Source organism: Trichosurus vulpecula, chromosome 9, assembly GCF_011100635.1.
Source record: "Trichosurus vulpecula isolate mTriVul1 chromosome 9, mTriVul1.pri, whole genome shotgun sequence".
Lineage (NCBI taxonomy): Eukaryota > Metazoa > Chordata > Mammalia > Diprotodontia > Phalangeridae > Trichosurus > Trichosurus vulpecula.
In genome coordinates, this window is record NC_050581.1 from 47,346,101 (window position 1) to 47,366,510 (window position 20,410).

The 20,410-nt window shown below is 37.5% G+C and overlaps 1 protein-coding gene across 1 annotated transcript in view; it reads left to right on the top strand.

Annotated features, from left to right (window-relative positions):
* The window catches only part of TXNDC11 (thioredoxin domain containing 11), a 56,739-nt gene that overhangs the window by 12,221 nt on the left and 24,108 nt on the right, over positions 1–20,410 (top strand). The window contains exon 5 of the mRNA XM_036739100.1: positions 18,123–18,216. Within this exon, the coding sequence (XP_036594995.1) occupies positions 18,123–18,216 (94 nt within the window). The remainder of the gene's footprint in view (positions 1–18,122; positions 18,217–20,410) is intronic.

Below are 20,410 nucleotides of genomic sequence, written 5' to 3' on the forward strand. Positions count from 1 at the left end.
TGGGGAGGTTGACCTTTACTTAACAAATTCTTAGAGTGATTGATATATATGATTTTAAACCCCCGCTTTACTTATAGGTTTTCTATCACTGATGAATTAACAATATCTATGTGATAACCATTGGGAGACTAATCTACTAATAAGCAATTTATTAAGCACCTACTTTGTGCCAAGGACTCTACCATGTATGAAGGATATACAGACAAAACAAAATAGTTCCTGCCCTGAAGGAGCTGACATTCTCTTGAGCTAAATAACACATACATATATAAATAAATTCAAAATGAAGACAAAGTAAATTTAAGGTGTAGTTGCGGGAGGGAATCAAGAAGGGCTTTATGTAGGAAGTGGTCACTGAACTGAATTTTGAAGGATGCTAGGGATCCTGAGAATTGGAAATGAGGAAGAAGTAGAGTGCATTGAAGGCATGAGGGAGAGCCAGGGCAAAGCCATCGAGGCAGAAGATGGAATATTTTGTTTGCAGACCATCAGGAAAGCCAGTTTGGTTGGACCATAGAGTAGGTAAAAGGAGTACCATGTAATAAAGCTGGAAAAGTAGTCTGGAGCCAGATTATGACAAGGAGTTTGTATTTGGCCCTAGAACCAGTAGGAAGCCATTTGAGCTTTCTGAGCAAGGGAGTGATAGGGTCGGATCTCTGCTTTAGTAGTATTAGTTATGTGGAAGTTGGATTAGAGGGGGAAGAGACTTGAAGCAGAGGCATCAGTTAGGAGGCAGGACCTTAACTAGGGTGGTGGTCATGTGAATGGAGAGAAGGGAACTGGGGCATGAGGCTCTGTGATAAAACACAATGTGGCAACTGCTGATATATGTGGCAGTGAGGTTGATAGAGAAGTCAGGGATGATTCTGAAGTTGTGACAGAAATAGGAGGGGTCAGAGGGATGAATTTGGAGAAGGAGTTCTGTTTTAGACTGGTTGGATTTGAAATACCTAAGGCCATCAGGTTTTAAATGTTTTGTAGGTACTTGGTAATGTATGCTTGGCTGAATAAGGATGAGGATAAGGCTTAAGGGTACATGTGTGTTTCTAGGAGTCATCTGCATAGAGATGATAATTAAACCCTTGGGACCTGATGAGGTTACCAAAGGGCCTTGAACAGAACCTTAAGGTTCACCCACAGTTGGGTGGCTGGACAAGGATGAGGATCTAGAGGAGGAGACTGGGAAGGAGTGGTTTAGGCAGGTTAGAGAAATAGCAATGTCATGAAAACCCAGAGAAGAGTGAGTATCCAATAGAAGAGGGGATCGGTAGTGTCAGATACTGCAGAAAGGTCGGGACTGAAAAAGTCCTGTTGGGTTTAGCATTGTTAGAGATATGATAGAGCAGTTGACTGATGAGGTTGGAGTCAAACTACTTGGGATTGATAAGTGAATGTGAGAAATGAAGACCTAGAATAGATATCAATAGTTTTACAAAGATTAGGTGAAGTTCATTAAAGAAGGTATTAATTGTAGGGTAATGGAAGAAGCATTGGATTTGGAGTCAGGACACTGGAATGGAATCCTGCTTGTGACATGTGATCTGGGCTAAGTTACTTAGTCTCTTTATGCCTCAGTTTCCTCCTGTATAAAAATTAGTGGGTTTATGATCTCCAAGGACTCCTTGCTTTAAAATCCTATGATCCTATCCTAAATACGAATGGTAGATATACTTATGTACAAGAAATATACAGAAATGTAGGCTGATAAAAACCTACAAAGTTCCATAAAACCTCATGAAGTCAAACCCCCTACTAATTTACAATTTATGAGAATTCAGACTTTTTATTGTCATTACACTATATGTGAAAAAATGAGTTTGCTAAGAATATTTAGCATTTTCTCTAAAGTTTCCTTAGTTTTCAAATGTATATTAACATACTAATTATAAATCATTCTTATCTATTCATTAAAGAAGTTTTCCTAAATAGCTATCTTAATAGTTACCCAATTGTTTGTACTCTTTGCTTGAAAGAAAAGCAAAAAGCTAGTATTCCTTTGGAATTTATTTAAAAAATTAAAAATTAAGATTCTATAATAAAATTTCATTAATTCATGTTTGCTTTTCCCAGTTGATAGAGCAGAAGGATTTTTGCTTTAGGATCCAAAGATTATGTAGTGTTTTACCACTGGAAGGAACCTTAAAGATCACCATCTCATTTTATAGATGAGAAACGTAAGGCCCAGAAGGGTTGTGAATCTCCCAAGATTACACCACTAGTTGGTGGTGGAATGATTCACAGTCAAGTGCTCTTTCCTCTACAGTGTCTAAACAGCAAAAAGATCAAAGTGGCAAGAAACAGGTCCTGTCAGGAAAGGTTAAAAAAATTAGAATTATTTAGCCTAACGAAGAGAAGACTAAAGGGTGAGTGTCTCGTTATAATCTTCAAGAAGATGAGGGACCTGTGTGAAGATGACACATGCTTTTACACTCTCTGTCCGCAGAAGGGTAGCATGGTGCATGGAAGGAGCATTAGACTATAAAGTGACCTTGGTTCTAATCCCAGCTCTGTCATCGTCTCATTGTGTGCCCATGAACACGTTACTTCACTTTTATCTATCGTCCTATTTCATCTATAAAATGAGAAGGCTTGACTAGATGCTGTTTAATACCCCTTGCAGGTCTAAGCGTCTAGAATTTTGTGATTTCAAGTGTAATTAAAGCAGGAGAGACTTTGGTGTCTCGTGTGATAGAATTCCTTCATTATCAGGTTGGGGAAACCCTGAGATAGACCTCAGAGGAAAGTGATAGAGTTGCCTTCCCTGCACACCTGGAAGAGAATGTACAATGTTCTGCCTGGATTATTTAGACACTAACCTGCTTGTAGACTGGACCAGAGGTGTCAGATATGTAATCCACAACATTCCCAAGTGCTGCTATAACCAGATTAAAATGTGAATTGGGAAATATTTAGCAAAATAAATAAAATATGAATAAAACATCAATCATGCTAATATGTGTTTTTCTGAGGCAGTATTATTCATCTTTCAGTAAAACAAAAATTTAATTATATCATCTATAAAGTTGCTTCCATTTCTAAAAGTTAATAACAGGTTTGAGCTACTATTGAGGTAGGGAGGAAATAAAGGTAGAGAGGTTCATGAGTGCCACCTAAAGAGAATCAGTAGAAGCAATGGGCTGCCACCCATAAATGCCAGTAGAGCAAAATCTTAGCTGTGTTTAAGGAATTTCCTGGAGGACCTAAACATTTTGAATGTTTTTTCATAAATTAGAATTTGGCATATTGATTATATTTCTGTTATCCCTAAGTGCTGATGAAATAGCTAATATGTTTTTTATGATAAATTTCACCAAAGAAGAAAATAGTCTTTTGCCTTTATTCTTTTTTTTATATATTTAATTATTTTTTCTCAATTACATGTAAATGAAAATATATAACATTCTTTTTTTTTTTAATTTGGAGTTCCCAATTCTTTCCCTCTCTCTATGCCCTTCCCCTTCCTTGAGAAGGCAAGCAGTTTAACATAGATTATACATGTACGGTCATTTTTGCCTTTGTTATTAATGATTTATTTTTCAATAGTGCTTTTGAATGTTGCTTTAAAAATTCGTTGCAGGTATCACTATCAAGTTGAGTTCAGGTTAGCATGTGATATATGATACAGTGACAAGAACAAAGTATCATTGGCGTTATTTAAGATCTACTTTATTAAAGATCGTACGGTTAATTGGAATTCTTTATTGTAATTGTTAAATTTGTCAGGATTATGCTTTGTTCTCTTAAAAAATTATTTTATTTTTCCCCAGTTACATGTAAAAACAATTTTTAACATTTGTTTTTATAACTTTGAGTTCCAAATTCTCTCCCTACCCACCTCATTGAGAAGGCAAGCAGTTCGATATAGGTTATAAATGTCTAGTCTTGCAAAACATATTCATAATGGTCATGTTGTAAAGAAAACATAGACAAAAAAACTCAAGAAAAATCAAGTAAAAAAAAGTATGCTTCAGTCTATATTCCGACACCATCAGTTCTTTATTGATAGGTAGTATTTTTCATCACAAGTCCTTCAGAGTTGCCTTGGATTGTTGTATTGCCAAGAATAGCTAAGTCATTCACAGCCCATCATCTTAGGATATTGCTGTTACTTTGTAACAGCTCATCAGCTACTCATCAGCAGGTCTTTCCAGGTTTTTCTGAGAGCATCCTACTCATTACAATAGTATTCCATCATAAATTATGCTTTGTTCTTAAGGCTTGTTTTAAAAACCAAAACAGAGATCCAGTACTATCTAGATATACTCATACGTGGCACTTGTAATCCTGCAAAGTGCTTGCTAAAAATCATGATTTTCTCTTGTGGTCTTGTTAGCATTTCTTCTTTTTATAATATTCTTCAAAGAAAAAAAATTATTTGGCAAATATCAATACTGCTTTTGGTTAGAGAGTCAAGATAAGAACAACATGAAATAACAAAATTAGATTCCAGTTACATCTGTAGTTCAAAATGTGCTAGCAGAGGAATAGGAACTTGTATGATTTTGTTATAGTGTAGTCAAGCTAGCCATTTCTCAAATGAAGGGTATTACATTGTGTTGGTCAAAGGAGTTAGCTCCTAGGTACATATTGTTTATTTGAATTTCCTATTAAAAAAGTTTCCTTAAGGGAAATTAAGAGTATGTTGTATCTTCTCACAATCATGGAAGTCAGCAGCAAACACTTCTTCACATCTTTCCTAGTATTCTACGTTATGGTCTGGCTGTGTCGAAGATGATTGGTGACAGGCATGCCCAAGAGAACAGTAATTTTGACAGCCCAGTTCTAATATGATAGCTATGGCTCTGTGGATTCAAATCATAGAAGGAGCTACCTTATGGCTAAATCTTTGATTTCTTTCTGTTATATGATGATATTCAAAGTAGCTGTCTCTTTGTCTGTTTGACATATATTCTTTCATTTACTGAGATTGAAAAAACTGCTTATTTTTGTATGGGTCCTGCTGTAGGCAAAATACAGTTGTATTGAGTACCAGAGTATAGGTATAACTCTTTACACGGTTTTCCTTCTGAGAAATTATGGGTAAGTAAATTATTTTCCTCCATGAAAGAGGTAATCTGTTTTAGTGGTTAAAATGCTGGTCTTGGAGTCAGTAGGACCCAGATTCAGATTCTGAAGCAGACATATTATTATCTGAAGCAGACCAGGGACAAATTGCTTAGCATCTTTGACCCTTGATTTCCCTCATTTGTAAATTAATACCTATCATAACCTACCTGACAGGATCGTGAAGTATAAATGGAATAATATATGTAACATGCTTTTTAAACTTTAAAGCCATACCTAACTATTGCTGGTAGTTCTTGGCAAATTGATTTGAATTCACTAGGCATCCTCTTAACTTTTTGTTGTGCCTAAACGCTCTCTAATTTCTTTTTTTGTAAATCTGGATCTTTATGTAAGGGGTATACTTAAATTTAGGTATACTGGAAAATTTTAAAAAAAACTTTTGTTAATTGTATATACTCTTGTGGTTTGTCATGGTTTCAGTTTTAGGGTTTAATTTACATTTACAGTTATATATAATACATTCAGGAATACGTTTGGTTTTGTTTCTTCTTATTTTTAGAATATAGTTTGTTTGCCCATAATAGCTTGTAAAGTTTTAGAAGGTAAAAATCATCCAACCATATCTTCATTACATGAGAAAGAAAATAATCCAAACTAAGTAGTTTTTAATCACGTCAGGTTTTTAAGTTTATACAGACTGACAGATGTTCATTGATGCTGTTCTTTAATTGAACACATGTTAAATTTCTTTGAATTTATTATATACTTTTGAAAACATAAACCATGAAAAAATATTTTAATTGAATATTAATGCTTCTCTGCATTGGCGGAGCTTCCTTACTGGGAGCTCCCAATACCATGAAAAGCATAGGTCTGGACTAATACTTCACTTTAATGGCATATTCACAATAGTTTACCAAATCAGTTCTCTAACTGTAGACTTTTGTTTTTCAAATACAATAAGGAGTTCAGATCCAGTTTATAATAATTTGACCTTTAACTTATTTAAATATTATAGAAATAATCAACAAGTATTTATTAAGCACTTGCTCTGGGCCAGGCACTGATATCAAAGAGTGAGTACTGCTGTCAGTATCCTGCTTTGCTACTCATAGATAATTTCATGATAATTTCATAAAGTGGTCAAGGACCCTGTATCAATATCAATTCATAAGCTTCAAGCTTTGTACATTTTGTATAGTTTTCAGGTTTATATATTTCATTCACATAAAGTTAAACAGTGACAGTTTCCTAAACTTTGGCCTATCAGTTATCAGGTAGTATAGTAGGTCAGGTATTGGACTTGGAAACAAGACCTGAGCTGAAATCCTGCCTCAAACAGCTGTGTGACCTTGGGCAGCTTACTTAACTTCTCCTAGTCTCAGTTTCCTTGAGGTGAGATGGTACTCACAGGGTTTTTGTGAAGATAATATATATAACATGTGTAAAATGCTATATAATTGTTAGCTATCTTTGCATTTTCGCAAAATTATTCTTATGTAGGATTCAAAATTTTTTTTGGAAAATCAGTGGAGATAGATGACTCTTAGTCTGGTTTTTTAAATTAATTAATTTTTAGTTTTCAACATTCAGTTCCACAAGCTTTTGAGTTTTAAATTTCTTCTGCCTCCCCCCCATCTCCTCCCCAAGATGGCTTGCAATCTGATACAGGTTCTACATATACATTCATATTAAACATATTTTCATATTAGTCATGTTATAAAGAAGAATTAGAACCAATGGGATGAACCATGAGAAAGAAGAAACAAAACAACAAAAAAGAGAGAGAGAGCAAGTAGTATGTTTTGATCTGCATTCTGCGTTCAGACTAATTAGTCTAGTTTTGGTAAGATGGACACTTTCTTCCTCATTGGGACAGTTGGAATTATAGCATCCTGAAAGGTAGGAGAAGGAATTTTTCTTTGTACTTCTGTCCCTTTGTGCCTTTGTCCATTGATTTAAATACCTTATAAAATATATACATAGATATAAAGTAGAATGACACTCTCAGGGGGTACTGCAAAGGTAGTTATTATTGACTATAGACCTCATTCAAAAACATATAAGACATTTGTCTTTCTTCAGATTACCTTCTTTGGATTGAAATGCACATTTCTTTTCCTCTTTTCCTATCTAATTAAAACAGAAATGAACAAGTTTTCTTTGAAACAAGGAGCAGGCCCTCAGATTTAGGATATCTTAGCTTTCAAAGACATGAAAGACAGCATTTTGTAGTAGGCACTAGTTAGCCATCTTCATATTAAGTCCCAAATTAGGTTCATTGTGGGGCAAAAAGAATAGTTAATAAATTCTCTGGAAAGGCTCAAAGAAGAAAGTGAACACATCTAGCCAGCGTTATCTTGGGCCTTGGTATGGAGCAGGTATAACCTCCCCCAAAGACCCTGGGGTTCTTCCTGCCATCCTTTCCTCTTGTAGGCAGGTCATGGAGCCTGATCTGAAGCATGTACCAATTACTTAATGAAAGTTGCAATGAGCCTAGCAATTTTTGTCTTGTTTGAAAAAGAGACTTTGACCATTGTTTGGTCTTAAGAGTTAGGTAAATTTAATTTAATGGTGAGAAATTAAGTTTTTGAACAAAGTCTACCCGGAATTTCTTAACCCTTCAGTTTATCCTACACATAGATTCCAAAGTGATATTCCTGAAGTATAAGTCTCCTTTGCAGTGGCTTCCTATTGCTTTTAAGCTGAAATACAAACTCCTTTCTTTGTCATAAAGTCTTAATCTGTTTCTATCCTATCTTTGACTTATTACACATTGTGCCCCTTTACACACTCTGGTCTACTTGCTGTTCCTGGCACACAACAATGTATCTTTTGTCCCTGTGCCTTTGCACAGGTTGTCCCTCTCTGTTGGAATACTCATCCTCTTCACCTTCACTTGTTAGAATTCCTGACTTCCTTTAATGCTCAGCTTAATTGCCACCTTCTGCATGAGGCCTTTCTTGATTGCCTTTTTCTTCTCCCTCCCTGTCCCACCAGTGCTTTTCTTCCAGAGATTATTTTGCCTATATTTTGTGTTTTCTTACATGTATATGTGTTGCTTGACCCCAATAGAATATTTTGCCCAGAACTTACATACATACATATACACACATCTATCTATCTGTCTATCTCTTATTACTTGAGGTCAGGGACTGTTGTTTTTTTTTTAATTTGTATCCTGAATGCCTGGCACATAGTAATTTAACAAATGCTTGTTAATTGAAATAACCCAGTATACTCTATACACTGTCTGTCAGTGTAATATTGCTCAAAATGGTGGACAGAGGGTGGTGGCATAGTTATCTAAATTTAAAGTTACAGTTTGATAGTGTTGGTGAATAAAATGACTTCATACTTTTAAAAATGTGATGTATAAGTTTAGTTAGGAGTGACAAATGCTGAAAGTAGTCAAAAAAAAAAAGGCCAAGAAAAGGTGATCTATTCCTAGACCACAAGAGGGTGTACAAACCATCTGCCAAAACTCACAGATAGCTACAAGTATTATACATTCAAGAGAGAAGTGTTTTTTGCTAAGCTATTAATGAACATTTGTTGTCCTGGCAAGCTTTAATCCCTATAAAACAACCTATGCATTGTAGTGGCTGTTTTCTATCACGTATAAGTTAAATTTTTAAGACTTTTAAATATGAAAAGTTTTGCATAGATTTGAGTCATTATATGCAGTGGATATTTTGGAAGTTGGAATACTTCTTTACCTGTATTTTTGTAGCTACTAAAGCAGCTGTTAATGGATGAATGAGTGGAACTGGGCGACAGAAGCCAGATATGGATGATTTTGATCCCATTACCACAAAATTAGGATGAGGGTTAATCTATAGCTAGTAGAGCCTTAAATGAAGAAAACAAGAGGCTGATGTGTACTGGGTATGAGAATATCCCTGAGCAATTTGGTTTGTTCTTAGACTAATTTTCTAAAATATAATTATTGTGAAATTGAGAAAGGATTCATTTTGCTTGTTTTTAATTCATCAGTTTATAGATATTTGCAATTGAACATACAAGAGTCATAGAATAATCTGCATGTTTTGTGGGTGGGGGTGTTTGCTTTCTTTCACATCCCCCTTTTCTCCCCAGGGATGGGGGGAGGATAAAAAAAGAGCATTTGCCAGAATCTGTGATGTATGTTTTGATGCTGTTGTTTTCATTTCTCAAAAATAATCTTGCCCCATGAGAGGGGCAGATTTAAATCTGGCAGAGAGTGTTGCAAAATATAGATTTCCCCAAAGTCCAACTAGAACAAAATCAGAAATTTTTTTTGTTTTCAAGTATCTTCTTTGTAGATTTGGGCTGATTATGGGTTTGATTTTACTTGATCCTTTTCTCTGTCCCGCTCCAGAAATGGTTTTTTGTTTTTGTTGCTGTTTAATCGTTTCCTTTGTGTCCAACTTTTTTTTTCTTTTAAATAGTATTTTATTTTTTCCAATTACATATAAGGACAATTTTTAACATTCATTTTCTTAATAAAAATTTTGCATTCTGAATTTCTCCCTCCCCTTAAGCAGTTATATATGTAAAACATATTTCCATCTTAGTCATGTTGTGAAAGAAGAAACAGAACAAAAGGAAAAAACTATGACAACAATAAAGTGAAAATAGCGTGCTTCGATCTGCGTTTAGACTCCATCAGGTCTTTCTCTGGATGTGGGTAGCATTTTCCATCATGAGTCTTTTGGAATTGTCTTGGATCATTGTGTTGCTGAGAAGAGCTAAGTCAATCATAGTTGATCATCGCACAATGTTGCTGTTACTGTGTACAGTGTTCTCCTGGTTCTGCTCATTTCACTTTACATCAGTTCATGTAAGTCTTTCCAGGTTTTCTGAAACCATCCTCATCATTTCCTGTAGTACAGTAGTGTTCCATCACATTCGTATACCACAACTTGTTCAGCCACTCCCCAATTGATGGACATCCCCTCAATTTCCAGTTCTTTGCCAACACAAAAAGAGCTGCTATATTTTTGTACAGATAGCTACATTCCCCTTTTTTATGATCTCTCTGGGATACAGACTTAGTGGTGGCATTGCTGGATCAAAGGGCATCCACAGTTTGATCGCCCTTTGGGCAGAGTTCCTGAGTGCTCTACAGAGTGGTTGGGTCAGTTCACAATTTTCTCACGTCTCCTCTGACATTTATCATTTTCTTTTTCTGTCATGTTAGCCCATCTGTGAGGTGGTGCCTCAGGTGGTTTTAATTTGCATTTCTCTAATCAATAGTGATTTAGAGCTTTTTTTTCACATGACTATAGATTGCTTTGATTTCTTTATTTGAAAACTACCTTTTTATGTACTTTGACCATTTATTGGTTGGAGAATGACTTGTATTCTTATAAATTTGACTCAGTTCTCTGTATATTTGAGAAATGAGACCTTTATTAGAGACACTTTCTGTGAAAATTGTTTCCCAGCTTCAAACTCAGAAACTTTTAATGTCGAATTACCAGAAAAATAAACAGACCTTTGTCATCCTACTTCTTGTATTGCCCTCTTTTTTGTGTCTTTTTGAAAGTATTATCTTTTAATCTCAGAACTGCTATGTTTCAAAGCTATATACAACCATAACATTATCATGACTGTTTGCCAAATAGTCACTATTTACAATAATACAGTTAACATTCTTAGTTATTAGTTAACATTTTATGAAACTTTTTCTGACTCTTTTTGCCTACTGTTTTTAACTCTCACATCCTGTGAGGCATCTACAATAGTTATTTAATCTTGCTAATTATCTTCATTTCTTTGGCAGTGAAGGGAATATAGCTATGAAGTACTCTGCATGTATTGGCTACTGAATTTTTTAATATTCACTAATTTGAAAGTTTTAGGCCCACTTAGAGACAGTTTCAACTATGATATGCTGTGTTGTCGAATGATCAATGTATTACCCATCTAGAATTGCAGCAGTTATTTCAGTCATGTGTACCTTGGAAGCTTTGCTTTGCAGCAGTATACTTGTTTAAAATCCGTCTTTTTTTCATTTAACAAAGTGTAATGAACAGTCTCTTTAAAATTTTACTTGGGACTTGGTAATGAAATTTATTCCACTGTTTTCACATGAAGATAAGGAAATACATACCATTATGATGCTTTGTTTGTAATAGTCACGTTGATGATGTAAAGGAGATAGTTATAACAGTAATCTTGTTTAATGTCTAAGCATGATATTTTCATCATTGTTTAGAATGAATTTAATGGTTTATGTAGATCTGTAAAATGACAGCATAGTAGTTTTGCATTTTGAGATTGTCAGAAGTTTAAGGAAATTTAAGTGTTGATCTTCCTAGGTTTAAAATAGATTTCTCTTCTCTTTCGTAATGAGTACTAGTAATAATTTGTTTACATTTAAGTGGAGAGTGGGCAGGACAACCCAGGTTAAAGTCCTGCCTTTGACATGTGCTGGCGTGCAACTTTGGATAAATCACTTAACCTCTCTAACCCTGGCAGAACAGCTGTTGGTCTGCATTGAGAGAAGTAATTGCCTCCCCTGGAGAACCCAATACCAGTGAAAATGCAGGTCTGATTAAAAAAAAATTCCAAAAGTAATCTCAGATTGCTATCCTGAAATCTACCAACTGGACAGCGTTCTGAACCTTTACTTCCTGTTTCTACTGAACAGTGATAGCTGATGTTTATAAAGTGCCCTCTAAGTCTAAGAATCAATTATATAATTTTAGTTTTAGTGAGTCAGTATTACCTACTGGTTTGAAAACTAGCCTTAGTCAGAAGGTGTGGGTTCAAGTCCCAATGCTGGTTGTGTAACCCAAGCTAGGGCACCTGAACCTTTAGTGACCCTTCCCCAACCATTAACCAGCACTCTTGAGTTACAAAGCAGGTTCCTCCTTCAATTACACCTTATTCTTATAATAATCTTGTGGGGGTAGACAGAGCTGGTAAAATACTATCCCCATCTTACAGATGAGGCAACTAAAACTTATAGAGCTTAAGTGGTTTGCCCAAGTACATTTGGCCCTCAAACCTAGGAATCCTGACTATAAATCCAGAATTCTTTCTATTCTGCCATATCATTCTGTTGAGCTGTGGCTAGTAGGCAATTAAGCAGCAAAGGGTCATAATATGAACTTATATTAAATCAGTGTCTGATAATTTTAGATGGCTAAAGATCCTTTGGGTTTCTTTTCTCCCCTTCACATGGCTTTTGTAGCCTATTGTAATGATGGGGATGGGATCTGAACCCCCAAAAGGAAAAGAGCATGCCTTTGGGATTTGGACCCCAAAAAGGAAAAGCCTCTGGACTTTCTCACGTGGCCCAAGTGCCTGGTGTTTGCCTGGGGCACCTGGACCTTCTGGGTCCTTCTCTGTTACCTTCTAGTCACCCCAGACTACTTGGCCACTCCTAGATCCTTCCCATAGTCTTTCTGTATATAAGGTCCATCGTGGGCTCTCCCCCCTCCCCCCCCCCCAGTTAAATTGCTCAGATTCCTTAAGAGTCTGGCCCACTTGCATTAGCCATCCAAATGCTGACCAGTGCTCAGATTCAGTCTGGTCCGCTTGTCAGTATAAGTGTCATTGTAGTGTGGATTCTTAAAATCTCACCCACCCTAAACAGTGTTCTAATAAACCTTGTCTTTGGCTGAAAGAAGGCTTGGGTCGAATTCATTTGAGGCAGGCCCTGCATCGCTTGCTCTTGAAATTCGGAGTCCCAGCATCCCTAAACCTCAACAGTACTATGATGCTAGGAAGCAGTAGGCAGCACAGTGCATAGCATACAGGACCGGAGTCCAGAAAAACTGGTGTTCAGATCCTTCCTCGGATACTCGCTAGCTGTGTGACTGGGCAAATCCCTTAACTCTATTTAGCCTCAGTTTGTTCATCTGTGCCTGCCTTGCAGGGTTGTTGTGGCGATCAAAAGAGATGAAATAGGAAAAGTGCTTTGCAAACCTTCAAACAGCATAGAAATGCTAGCTGCTATCGAGATTCAACTACTGCCTCTGATATAGAACTATTTAAATGCTGTTATTGTTACTACTGCTGCTACTTCTGGGCGGCTAGGGGCCCGCCCTGGAGTCAGAAGGACCCGAGTTCAAATTTGGCTTCAGACACTTACTAGCAGTGTGACCCTAGGCAAGTCACTTAACCCTGTTTGCCTCAGTTCCCCATCTGTAAAATGAGCTGGAGAAGGAAATGCAAACCACTGCGGTATCTTTGCCAAGAAAACCCCAAATGGGGTCACGAAGAGTTGGACATGACTGAAAAAACAATTGGACCACCACCACCACCACCACTACATAGTTTTAAACTGGTCTGTGAGCTCCATTACGGTATCTACCCTAATGAAAACTTTCTTTCTCCCAGCTTCTAGCATAGTTGTTATGTGTTCATCTTTAATTTTCAAGGAGGACCGTGACATCAGGAAAATGGTGACATGACTTGCAGTTGACTTTGATTTGAGTGAGGGAGGGCTGTGCAAGGTCACCAGCCTCACTTTCTCTTCCTGAGCCATCTGGGTCCTGTGGCCTGATATTCACCAGGATGACTGGAGATGGCGCAGGGTGCAATGGGAAACCCTGGCCCTTTCAGGCTAAGGCCTGTTCAGGTTCTCACTTTGAGTGAGGTGACACCCATTCTGTGAATAGGCCTCTTTAAGAAGTGAGAAAAAAAGAGAAAAAAAGTCCCACGTCGGAAGCAAGAAGCCTTTCTTAATTAAACTCAGTGCCTTCCCAAGTTTATTCTGTCTGGATCTTGTTCGTACATCAATATTTGCAGGTTGTCTCCCCAATTACATTATGAGAAAAAAAGTAATAAAGTAATAATGATAATGCTTGAAACTCCCGAACTACTGTCTCTGGTTGCCTGATCTCCCCACCCGCTGCAGACTTTACTCTAAAAGAATCCCTAGCCTCCCTTAGTTAGAGGCTGTCCTCCTTGAGCAGAGGCTGTTCCCCTTAAGTGAGGGGAATCGCCCTTACTTGGGTGTCCGCCTGAAGTGGCCAGCTCCCTTGGGGGAGACTGCCCCCCCTCCCTTAGGAGGCTGCCCCCCACCTTTAAGCTGGAGTCTCCCTTGAGGGGTAGAGAAGCCTGCTTGGTGTCTGTTACACCTTCAGTAAATGTCTTTACTTGATTTAAAGACAGCCTGAGCAAATTGTTTTGAGATAGCCTTTTAACCCAACATTTTGGGGTGCATCCTGAACCTCAACAGACCTGTTGAGTTGAAGATGTCCGTGGAACATACAGTTTGAGATGTCCAATTAGCAGATGGAGATGGGAGGCCAGAGGTCAGGAGGGAATTTAGGGCTGGACAAGGAAATCTGAGAGTCGTCTTCATAATGATGATAATTGAAACCATGAGATCGCCAAGTCAAAAAGTATAGATAGAGAAGAGAATCCAGGATGGAGCCTTGGGAGACCCTTGTAGTTAGTGGGCATGAGGTGGATGAAGATCTCCCAAAGAAGACAGAGTAAAGAGCTGTCAGATGGGTAGGAAAAAAAACCTGGAGAGAGCAGTGTTCAAAAAAAAAAAAACCAACCCAGAGAGAAGAGGGTATCAAGAAGAAGTGATTGGTAGTGTCTGAAAGTGTAGAGAGGTCAAGAAGTGTAAGGACTGAGGAAAGACCATTAGAAAAAAGTCCATTTCATCTGTAAAATAAGGAGATATACTTGTCCTCCAAGGTTCCTTGCATCTCTAGATCTATGATCCTGGGTAGGAGATGTAGAGCAAACTGGGGAACAGCATCAGCAGGGTCTTGGACCAGAAGATTTGTGTTGGAGCAATGCACAAGGAGTTAAGACTGGGTTAGATAGAACTATTTAGTGGAGGCCCTTGAATTTCAGGAAGAAGAATTTTGTCCTGATTGAAAATAAAAAGCCTACTACTTTTGACAGCAAGGCTATCTAGAGATGACAGTGTGATTCAAGATGATCTTGGAATATTGGAAGATGAAACAGTGAGATATTTAAGCTTGGTAAAGGAGGTAGAATGATACAGTTAAAAAAAAGTCAAATTGGACTTGGGATTCAGAAAGCCCTGGATTCAAATACTGCCTCTGAAACTGATGGGGTACAGGCCCTGGAAACACTCTGCCCCCGCAGCTCTCCTTGAATTTTCCCACATGGTCAAGTCTGTGGTGTTCATCTGAGGCATCTACCCATTCCAGTAATCCTCTCAACTGGCCTTTTGTTGTGGCCTGTACCCAGTCTCCCAATTGTCTGTTACCTCTGGATAGCTCCTGCTACTTCTCACCTTTGATCCTATCTAGACCTCATTTTCCCTTGGCCATGTGGTCCAGGTCCCTGGCATTTCCTGGCCCTTCTCTGTTACCTCCCAATCACCCCAGACTACTTGGCCACGCCAAGATCCTTCCCATAGTCTTTCTGTATATAAGATCCATCTTACCTCCATTAAGGTGCTCAGATTCCTTAAGGGTCTAGCCAATGCTTAGATTCCTTGAGAGTCTGGCTAATATGGCAGATTTTTAGAATCATGCCCACCTTCTATTGGTGTTCTAATAAACCTTGTCTTTGGCTGAAGGAAAACTTAAGTTGAATTCATTTGTTCAGGACCCGTGTGTCCCAGCACCCCTAAACCTCAACAGTACCTAATCTTGGGAAGTCTTTTAACTTCAAAGAGCCTCAGTTTCTTTATCTGTAAAATTTGTATTTAAAAAAATGCCTTTGAGATTATGGGTATAAAGTGCTTTGTAAACCTTAAAATGCTATTTGAAGGTCAGTCATTAAAGAGGGAAGTTAATGGCAGGTCCTGGTATGTATCTATGTTTAAATTACTGTCCTTTGGAATAGGACAGTATGTTGATAGAAGATAAGTAAAATAAGATTTGGCTCTACATAAATAAGAATTTTCTTATAATCAGAGTTCTCCAATAGAAAATAAGCTGACTTATGAATAAATGAATTCCCCAACATACACATTTTGAAACAGACTGGATGACCATCTGTCAGAAGTATTATGGAAAGAATAGCTTTCTTTATTGGAAGGATGATTGCACCATGTGTAATTTGCTCTAATTCTCTGATTCTGTGATAATTCGGTGGAGAGATTTTTAACTTGATTCTAATATAGTGATGTCATTTTGGTCCTCTTCAAGAATGAAGGATAGCTACCAACAATCAGAGGAGTAACATGATCAAGGAAAATTAATCTGGAAGCCATGTACAGGAATGAAAAGGTAGAGAGACTAGAACCAGGGAGAGCAGTTGGGAGTATATTGAAGTAATTCAGAGATGAGAAGAAAAAGAGCTGAAAAAAGGGGATGAAGAGTATGACTCTCAACACACTGGTGTCAAACTCACTGCTGTAGCCCACATCCAGAGAGGGATAGGATCCAGATTATAATGTAATTGGGAAATGTTTAACAAAATGAATAAAAATACAGTACAACATAGATAATGTTAGGTTGTGGTTTTCTAAGTCAACATGTGCCCCCCCCCCACCCCCCAGGAATCCTTTTCTGTTTAAGTTTGACACTGCTGCTCTAAGACACGTTGCAGCAAGAAATACTAAAGGATCTTGGTGATTGAAAGTTGTGAGACTAGAGAGACAATTCAGAGCTCTACTCCCCCCAGCCCAAGGTTTTGAGCTTGGGAGTCTGTGAAAATGTCTGTGTCAGAGGAAATCTGGTAAGGGAAAACTGGGGTAAAACAGCGAGTTCAGTTTGGGTGTGGGACAATTTTGTAACTACTGATCTTTTAGCATGAGAAATGGTTTATCTGCTATATGTGCTGCAAATTTTATCTTTTCTGAACCTAGGTTTCAATTATATTTTAAATTGCAACTTTTTTTTTAAGACAACTGAATCAGTCATTCCATTATGTTTTTGAAACTGTCTTTGAGCCAGCTCCCTCTACCAGTCTGCTTTGTTACCTAAAATATTAACTAATATATTAAGTAACTTGCTCAGGATCACACAGACAAGTGTCAGAGAAGGACCTAAAGCCAGGTCTTCCTGACTCCAGTGACAACTATCTACCTACTAGACTACTCCCTTTTTATATTAGGTTATATAATTTTAAAAATTAGAGTATTTCCATGATAGAAGCAGTGCGCGCGCGCACACACACACACACACACACACACGTACATATCCTATTTTTGCCTACATAATGAAATACAAACACATCCTGGCATTTAAGGCTTTCTACAATCTGTCTCTAAACTCTCTTGCTGGCTTTATTTCACATTATCCTGGCCAAGTTGTTGTCTAAATTTGGCATGCTATTTCTTGCCTTCATGCATTTACAGAGGCTCTCCTCTATGCCTAGAGTGTACCTCATCCTCATTTTTCTTTAAAGTTCAACTCAAGTCTTTCTATACCCCATCCTCCTGCATGCAAGTGTTCTTTTCCTCTTTAAATTTTTAAGAGCACTTTGTCTCCTTTTCCCTGGATTAGAAGGGAGCAGGGCTGTGTGTGTAGTTTAATGCCGGTTGCTACCTACTACCCCATAAACTCCAGAGGTTCCTTGTTACCTCCAAGATCATTTGTAAGGTCCTGTGGCACTTAAACCCTTGTGCTTCAGTCATTTTGCCAACTATGTGCTGATGTTTTGGGCTCATCTGTCCCGGTCTGCCCGTGCACATTTGATAAAACATCTTTTCTCAGAGCTCACTGTGGTCTTTTCAGTGCTTTGCTTGTTCTCTGGGTCTGATCGTTTCTTTTGGGTTCGGCAGGAGAAGCAAGGAACCTGAATGTGGCCAAATGTACTTATCCTCCACCTCTCAGTGTAGCTTGGCTTCCTGAAAGGAAGTACTTGAGGGGCCAGAAGCCTTGGAAACCTAGGGGACTTTAATAATACCTATGCACAGACCCTCTACCAGCCCACCACAGCTTCATAGCAGTGTCTCTGGAGGAAGAGCAGTCTGAACTCAGCACAATACTTGTGTTTATGTCATAGTCCTTCTAATAAGTTTAAGAGGAAACACTATGTTGTATTTAATCACTAACCCTAAATGCACACAGTGCCTTAAACATAGTAGGTGCTTAATGAAAGTTTGTTGAATTGCGCATGGTCCTTACTCTAAAATACCTACATTTTCACATTAAATATATTTAATTTATGATACTGCATGATTAGCTAGCTAATTTTCACTCTTACTTTTGCAGCCTGGAGTACTGGGATATTTTGAATTCAGTGGTTCTCCCCAACCTCCTGGTTATTTGACATTCTTCACTTCAGCATTATATTCATTAAAGAAAGGTAAAAAGTTTAATTTAAGAAATTAAAATACTTTATATAAAAATTTACGCAGCGTGATGCCACTCTCCTTTTTATGGTGTGCTCTAATTACTTGTTTCAGAAAATTTAATGGATGATTATTACTTCAAATAATTAACTGGCTCTAAATGTGTCTATCAAATAAATAGCTGTTTTGTATGCAATTACTCAACAATGAACAAAAAGCCGTATAGTGGTAACAACCTGACTATAATACTTTGAAAAAGTATCTATTTTTATACCTGTTACGCTGTTGCAGTTATGTTTAATCAAGTTTCTTTAAAAGTAGGAAATTCTATACCATCAAATAGTTATTTCTTCTGGTGATTTTTGGTGGGATAGGTATTACAAGGCTTCAAGATAATGAACCTTAATCAAAATGTAATAGGGCCAGATCAAATCAAGTAGAGGAAAGATTTTTAGGTTTCATTATATGTAAACTTCAAGAGGTATTTCTAAGTGGACAAAATTAATTGAACACCATATATAAGTATAGGCTAATGTAATATTAGCTAACTGGTTATCCTTTTTCTATTGCTAAGACTTTTTTTTAGGATTTTGGAACCATGGCAACCATAGACAACCGTAACTAATGGACTGTTGTGTTCATTTTTAAAATGGGAGAAAAATATATCTTAAATTATTTTTGCTGATTGACTTTAAAGGGGTTTTAATTAAATTTAATTGTAGTCCTGTTTTAGGAAACCTTTTCAAGTATAGGCCAAATTTTTTCTTAAGAGTAGTTATAGTTTTGTACTATAAAGCATTTTCTACACTGTAAAATGTACTTCTTCAGTTAAATGATCAGTCTTGAAAAATCCTTTATTATAAGAAAAGTATTTGATACTTTAGAGCTTTAAGCTTACTGATGTGGGTATTCACAGATTCGTATAATTTAGGGTTAGAGGGGATCTTGGCAGCCTTCTAGTCCAACCTATATCTAAAAGTAATCCCTGTTATAACTTCCTTGATAAATGATCACCTGGCCTCTGCTTGAAGACCTTTAGGAAAGGGCATCTTCCCTTGTAAGGCAGCCCATTCCACTTTTGGACAGCTCTGAATGTTAGGACATTTTTCCTGATAGCAGCCCAGAATGTATATCTTTGCAGATTCTAAACAGTGCTCCTGGTTTTGCTGTCTGGGGCCAAAGGGAGCAAGTCTAATTCCACTTTCCTATGATAGCCCTTTATATATTTGAACATAGCTATAGAATTTTCTTTTCCAGGCTAAATATTCCCACTTCCTTCAGCTAATCCACCTATGACATGGACTCAGAACCCTTTATTCTTCTGTTTGTTGTCCTTTTCAGCTTATCAATATCCTTCTTAAATGTGGCACTCGGTACTGAGCGCAGTGTTCCGTATATGTTCTGACTAGGGCAGACTAGACGGACTGTTCTTGCCTTATTCCTGCTAACTAAACCTCTTGTAGTGCAGCCCAAGATGATGTACTTTTTGTTTGGCTGCCATATTGACTCTAATTGTGTGTATGGTCCATTAAAATTCCCAGATATGTTTCAGACAAAATTCTGCCTAATTAGGTCTTCACCCTGTAGTTAGGAACCTAACTTTTTGACCATAAATGACAGACTGTATTGATATCTTATCAGTCAGCCCCTTGTTCTACACGGCAAAGAACTTTTTGGACCTTTCCTCTTTCAATCTGTATGTTATCTCTCCCTCCTGGCTTTGTGTCATCTGCAAACTGGATAAGTTTGCTATCTATGCTTCCAATCAGGTCATTGACAAAAATTTTAAATGACCTAAAGCCAAGGACAGAAGATCCTTAGGGCACCCAACTGATGACTTTCTGCCACATCAACAGAACCATTGCTACTTTTTGACATTGGAGCCAAATTGACATTGCTACTGTTTGAGTTCAGCTATTAAACCAGTTCAGAATCCCATCTCATTGTATTATCACCTCGTTGACATCTTTCCATCTTCTCCACAAGAACTGTATTAGTATATTTTATCAAATGCTTTGCAGAAATCTAGGTAAACAAAGAGTGTGTGTGTGTGTGTGTGTGTGTGTGTGTGTGTGTGTGTGTGTGTGTGATTCTCCTATTAGTTTTGTAAGTCTGTTAAAAAAAGCATTAAGGTTAGTCTGGCATGACCAGATGAAACCGTGCGAACTCATTGTAATCATCATTTCCTTTTCTTCCTGTTTGCTAATG